The 6938-nt window shown below is 41.8% G+C and overlaps 1 protein-coding gene and 1 long non-coding RNA gene across 2 annotated transcripts; one reads left to right on the top strand and one right to left on the bottom strand.

Annotated features, from left to right (window-relative positions):
- Nucleotides 1-323: 323 nt before the first annotated feature.
- Nucleotides 324-848, top strand: LOC124690523 (E3 ubiquitin-protein ligase RHA1B-like). The gene has a single exon (XM_047223899.1). The coding sequence runs from the start codon at nucleotides 402-404 to the stop codon at nucleotides 846-848; it is 447 nt and encodes a 148-aa protein (XP_047079855.1). The 5' UTR covers nucleotides 324-401.
- A 3522-nt stretch (nucleotides 849-4370) lies between these two features.
- Nucleotides 4371-6329, bottom strand: LOC124688060. Its single transcript, XR_006998418.1, has 2 exons — nucleotides 6040-6329; nucleotides 4371-5825 (listed from the first exon to the last, which is right to left on the bottom strand). It is a non-coding gene; the product is annotated as an uncharacterized LOC124688060 (long non-coding RNA).
- Between the last annotated feature and the right edge of the window lie 609 nt (nucleotides 6330-6938).

The following is a 6938-nucleotide window of genomic DNA, read 5'->3' as shown; positions in this document are numbered from 1 at the left end:
CGTATTTCTCCAGGATCGAGTTTCTGTCTGGGATATGGATATCTCTTGAGAACATGGCAGGAATCATCCAGTTCGCACACCAATCATGAGCTCGCGTCAACGTTCCAGGCTAAAATCCCCTATGAAACGTCGCCGAAATGATCTTGCCTCTACCAGTACGCGGTCTGTCAAACGTTGTCACCATGACCTGGGCAGCTTCCAGTGTCGGGAGACGACACTACGGTGAAACTGACTCTGCTTTCGTCTATCCCTCTCTGCCGCGCTCCTCCCGCTCTATATAACCAGCCAGCTCGCGCGCTTTCCTCCCGACTGAGCCGGTCAGGTCATATCCCGGAGCATCCTCTTCACCGTAAACCCACGACCACCACCGCAAGCGACAGCCGGTGATCGACCGACCGACCATGGGGTTCCCTTTGGTGAGCTACTGCGTGGCGGTCCCGAAGCCGGTGATCGCCTTCTGCAAGCTCCTCGCCGTCATCAAGCACGCGCTCCTCCTGGCGCTCTGCCGCGCGCCGCCCGGCCGCTCCGTCACCGCCGACAGCGCGCCTCTGCCGGAGGACGTCAAGGAGCGCCTCCCGGCCGTCGAGTTCCGCTCCCTGCTGCTGCCGCAGGCGCGCCGTCCGGACCCTTCCTGCCCCAACGCCCCGGCTCCGGCGACGTGCATCGTGTGCCTGGAGCGACTGGAGGCGGCGGACGAGGTGCGGCGGCTGGGCAACTGCGCGCACGCCTTCCACCGCGCCTGCATCGACGGCTGGATCGACCTCGGCCGGACCACCTGCCCGCTGTGCCGGTCGCGCCTGCTGCCGCGGCCCCCCGCGCGCGCCGGCCTCCTCGCTCGCTTTTGGTGATCACCTCCTGACCGGAGGCATCGGTGGTTCGGAGGACAGTTCGGCCGGCGCGTGCTCATTGGCTGGCTGCTGCCGGCAGGAGGCAGCTGGGTCCGGTGGGTGGCGCCGGAATACTGCGGGCAGATTCGCGATTAGGACCGGCGGGGCTACGACACATGTATATTGTGCTGGGGTTAAATGACCCAACAGTTGTGATTAAGCATCGCCAGGTTTTCTCATTTTCTTAGACAAGGATTAGTCAAATATACACTTAGTGTTCGACTTGTATAATTCCAGCCGCGGGACTACGGCATACAGCTGTATAACTTGCACTCATGTACTGTGAATATATCATATTTTTTTTTTGAAACTGTCTACTGTATTTGATTCACATGGTCTCTAAAATGTAGGAATATGAGAAAGGTAAGAATAAAATAGGGTTGCTTGTGTAAATATTACACTCATGTATGTATCAACTTTTTCCTAATTGGAGCAGAAGCTTAAGAGAGAGTTTGACTCGTATAAAAAGTGTGGCAAAATGCTACTCTCTCGAAATAAAAGTATCCAAATGGTTTGCTCCAGTCTATGCCTGCACCGACACCTCGCGCTTGATCCTATCAAAAAACAGTGGTCCGCATGGTGGATGTGTTCTTGAAGACGGTCTCATTACGCTCATTTGATCTGAACTTTTCAAGAGACCAACATGATGATGGAGGACATCGATTTTCCGTGGGCACTTCTGGACATGGCGACCGTTCACCACTAATGTTTAACGGTTTGGCATTGGCACCACAGGTGAAGGCCAATGTCCGAAAGAATGAGCTAGTCTTTAACCATGTTCCATATTCTCGGGGTGTAGCACCGTTATTGGAACATAATGTGTTCTCTTTGATTCCCGCTTCATATTTGTTGGGATGTGGCAGTGTTCGGCCAACCTCGCCACTCAATGTAATCCGTGGCCCAAACCCTGTTCTATACGCTCAACCACGCAAGTAATTTGTACTTTGAGAGAGATCATAATTTTTATGAGAAGCCAATTAGGAAACAAACAATTTTATGAAAGAGTTGTAGGGTTTTAATTCATATTGCATAAAACATTATAGTGAATATTGCTTAGTATTTAAGTGATCATTTCAATGCTTGAAGAACAACATGTCATGCTTGTGTGCATCATGCTTGAGACACGATGGATCAATGTTAAGCTAGAAAATATATAGGGTCGTATCAATGTAATTTACAACTTATTGAGTTATATGTATGTCATAGTATTAAGAGGGTCACTTGGCAAAGCAAAAGGAAAAAAAAATTCCTACAAACTTTACGAAAGTATTCCTTCAAATTTCACTAAAACAATTTCCAAACACCATAATTTACACTTTCCTGGTACCTCCGGATGTTTTCATCCCGGTATTTCTACTCACATGAGCGGATGTTTGTTTTGACTCTTTGTTTATGTCAGGTATACTTTAGCTAAGGTGTTGGAATCCTCACCACTGAATGTGACGTCCAGAAGAGATTTTATTGGAGCCCGGCTTGCATCTTGAAATGCATTGATTTAGCTTTTGTCTTCTGTCTAGTTGACGCAATGGACATACGAGTTTTGATGGAGTTTAAATGAGAATGGTAAATTCGTGTGGATACTATGTGCAGAGCGTTGATTATCTATTGAACTGGTTGATAATGATAAAAATATTTGGAAAATAAAGATTTCGCTGAAAACTAAGGTTTTCGCGTGATATCTTCATGCAGAGTTATTCTCGCTAAAGACAACCTTACAACATGCAATTGGTAAGGAAGTAAAAAAGTGTGTCTTTTACCATCAAGATGACATTATAAGATACTTATTCTTCCAATGCTCGTTTTCTTAATATATATGGTCAATCATCCAAATAGGTTCTACCTTATATCCGTCACATATAGTTGCTAATATGTTCTAGAATTGGCTCAATGGAATGTATCATAAGTTCAAAATACTTGTTAGGGTTGAAACACTTGATGTTATTTGGTCGCTTTGGCTATGAAGAAATGATAAGATTTTAATGATAAAAAATGCTCCCTTTTGCAGCTTATCTACCCGTGCACAAGTTTGCTCCGTTCCTAGCCTCTCTACAGCGTGTGGAGAACCACTACCTGTTTATGAAAGTGTCAATACGGTTGAAGGACACGATGATGGAAGTTTTTAGCCGACATGAATGGGAGCGGAATCTCATAATTGGACTCCACCAGGTTAGGTGTAGATGCAGTTCTCCAAATGATTACTTGTACCGGGCCTTTTACTTTTATTACTACTATTTTGTTTTGGATGATGGATGTTGAGCAGTTATAGACCAGATGTAATAATTAAAATTTATAACTAATAAAACACCATTTATTGAAAAATATTGCTGGAACATCAGAGCAGATATTTGACATTTTTCTTTCCAACTCTGTTGTTGAGTTTGTTTTGTTCGACCCAGCATCTCCAGGCAAGATTCTCAGGTTGCTACCACCGAATGCTCACATTCTCAGTACCGGTACCACCGAATGTATTTTCATCTAGTCCATCAAAGATTCCGTTTTCCCACCCGTTACTTAAATTGTACAAGTCTGGTACCTCCGAATTTAATCAATCGGTATTAACGGGCTAGTTTTTTTAAACAGTCGGACTTCGTGTTTTGCCTATAAAGATAACTAAGTACCCTAAGGAAAAAAAACACGGTCATTCCACACAATTCCAAGCGTTTTTTTCTGAGAAAATAGCGCTTTTTTGCTTGTTCTAATTTTGCTCTATCTCTTGTGCACCTAGATCTACACCTCCGCTCCATACTTATGTGAGATCTAGAGTGACTCTGAAACCAATATGTTGGTAAGGATTCAAGATCCAAGTGCTAGCAAAGGTTTGTCACTTCTTGAAGGGTATGTGGCTCCTAGCCGGCTAGTGTGTCAATTGAAAATCATCATGGTGATTTGTGAAGGATTCCAGAGTTTGTAAAAGCTGACTATCACCTACTTCGTGTGAATATCTCTCTCAGTGGTTGGAAAAAGTCCTAGTTTAAGGAGTAGGTTGGTCTTAGTGACCAAGGACTTCTTGTCCTAGCCATCTTCGACAAGGACATAGGATAGTGCCAATTATCTTAAGCGCATGATACATTCTAGTGCCAATCATCTGAAGCCCATGATATATTATTGTTTTTGTGATCCATTCAACAATTTCCCTTACAGACTTGCAGTCTACCTTTTCTGTGACAACATTCAGTAAGATTTTTCATCATCGCCTAATCCCTCAGTGTACGTAGATGATCTTTCAACCATCCACGAGGCAATGAACTTTCAAAGGTACTTTTGTGATGCACCGTTCTACCTAATAAAGTGTCATGATAGGTAATACTAGAAGGGCCTTGCGCGCTTTGCCGCGCCCATTTTTAGCTCTTGGCATTTTTTTCTTTGTTGTGAGTATAGTGGGCCCTCTATGAAATGATGCAAGGACTGACGTTTTTGCTGTAGCATCATTGTCATAGAGGGTTTGTACACGTGCATTAACATATTTCTCGGTGGCCATATGTATAGTGTTAGAATTGTATTTTGCCTGCTGGGATCAGTCTTTTGTTCTTATTGCTTCCACATTATCGCACTTACATCATTCTATCTGTTCGCCAAGCATCATCTAGTTGATGCTGGCACATGATGAGCATAAAGGCACCTAAATAAGGGCGGCACCGGATCGCAAAGAGACTTGCACCTATCAGTTCTTGATGGCAATCTCCCGAGAAGAAGCTAAGCCAGACAGGTCACATCTTGTGACGAAGCCTCGAGCCTCAAATTTTACATGCCTGCAAGGAAGACCACAACATGGAACAGCGTGATGCCCTTTTGTAGTTAAAATACCGTTTTAAGTTTTTAGAATGGTTTTGTAACACTTAAAATTGTGAACATAGCATATATCACTTTTCTAAATCGAAAAACAAACTCAGCATTTGACATAAAGGAAAAATTACAGAATGTGTACACATGTAATTTTTGAACCATGAAGCACCAGCAGTGGTATTATCAAACTATGTTGTGCATGACACATTAATTTGCAGTTTTGTGACCAATTAGCAGTTGCAGCTAGATAAACTGAGAGAAGGGAAGCAAAGGTTCAGGTGGCCGCAATTACGTATCCTAACAGACATAAATGCATTATTATGTGCAACTAACTAAATGTCAAACAATTAGGCCTTGACACTAAAGATTCAGTTCACTTCAAGATGACAGTATTACACAAAAACTGCTCTGTTCCAGTATGTTCTTTCTATGCTCAGTTAAATTTATGGATAACAAAATATCTAACCTAGATATACATGCATTTTACAGTATTTGCTCGTCACTATAACATGAACTTGAAAGAATTATACTATAAAGACTTCAGTGACTGCGGAAGTTTCACCATGTAAAGACAGTCGGTACAATAAGCTAGGTGCCAAGATGCATAAAATGATTTTCTTTGTAATGCATACACAGCTATGCAAGCATAGACAGTGACATGTCTCCTAGCTGTATTGAGATCTGAAAGAAGCAAAATGGTCTGCACTTCCTGTATATCAAAAGTCAATTGCAACATATAAAAAGATATTGTATGAATGAAACTTCAGATAAAAGAGAAAACGATGTATAAAATATAAGGTTTATTTGAATCATTGTTCAGAAAAGCATAACTAAGCATCTGCTTAAGTGTTGAGCGAACCCTAAGCGACTACTTAAGAGCTTAGCGCTTTTTTAACAAATGATTTGTATAAGCACATTGTGTATTATCAGGACGCTTCCAGCCATAGGGCACAAAAATCACTCACCTACAAAAACTTGTCCAAATTTAGAAAGTCAAAAGACCATGTCTGCACATAGCATTAAAACCTCTAGCAGAGCCAGTCTGAAGCTTTTCCAATGGCACACCGCTGAGCACGCCAAATCTCCCCACCGGCTAGGATCAAACTTGTACACATATATGTCAAGTGACTCAACTGCAACTACTCCAGGCCCTTCCTGCAAAAACCATAGGCATAGTTCTTGCGTGCATCAAATCAGATATGAAAATAAACCATGTCGATCTGAAGAAATAAGTTTATAGAAAAGAGGAAGGATGCACTAATTAAGTTATACCCAGCAAAGCAACACAAATGTCATAATGGATATCATAAAACCCTAGAAACTTTGTTCTTGCTCTCTTAATTATGGTACCGGAAAAATAGATGCTTACTGCTTTCCTGTGTAGAGTTCGTACTTCAGCAGGGCAAGCAATATTGTGATGTAGTACAGCTAGCCAAGCATAATTCACGGAAGGCTTTTAAAATAACTTGATTTGGAATTCAACCCTAACAAAGTTATGGACAGATAGTCAACAAAAGTTGTAAGCATTTTACAGATAGTCAACAAAAGTTGTAAGCATTTTACAGATAGTCAACAATAGTTGTAAGCATTTTACAAACAGGCCAATAGAAACCTTATGCAATGAAACACCTAAATTCTTATATTCCTCAAGTTTATGTTTAGCTGATGCGTTTTCTTAGAATGTGTTAACTGGAACAAAACAAGCTTGTGCCTAGGGAGTTATCTACTAACTATCAAAGAAGTGTAATCCACCTCTTTTAAATGGAGAATAAAGAAATCAACAATGACTAACCATAAGAACATATTTCACCTCAGTTACGTATAAATCAAACTTCCAATGTAGACTATTTTTTCAGGTCTAGAAGGACTCAAGTAAGAGCATATTACGTATACTTAAATTAAAAGAGCCTGATCTTCCATCAGATTATATGGGGGAAAAGTAAAGCTTTAAAATTCAGAACAGAATTAGGAGTCATGGAAACAAACTTATCAAGTCTACCCATTGACTCCATTTCTATAACAGGAGTATAAACCTGATACATGGCTTGGGTTTTGAACTGTTGTTTCCATACTTAACGTAAACCTGCCAAGGAAAGTGAGATAAAAATTCGGATTCAGGTTAACCAATATCTACTATCCACCTGCAATACGGACTAAAATCTCAGATACATTATCAATATGATTTTCGTATGCAAGCCTCTATGTTTCGGTGGGTTGGGTGTGAAGAACCTGTCACTACAGGGTTTGGCACTACGTGTGCGCTGGGAG

This window comes from Lolium rigidum, chromosome 2 (genome assembly GCF_022539505.1).
Source record: "Lolium rigidum isolate FL_2022 chromosome 2, APGP_CSIRO_Lrig_0.1, whole genome shotgun sequence".
NCBI classification, from domain to species: Eukaryota; Viridiplantae; Streptophyta; class Magnoliopsida; order Poales; family Poaceae; genus Lolium; species Lolium rigidum.
This window is presented reverse-complemented; position numbering and strand designations above follow the sequence as displayed.

What these genes read in the sequence shown, in the direction of transcription:
- LOC124690523 (XM_047223899.1), top strand. Translation starts at nt 402, where the DNA reads ATGGGGTTCCCTTTGGTGAGCTACTGCGTGGCGGTCCCGAAGCCGGTG.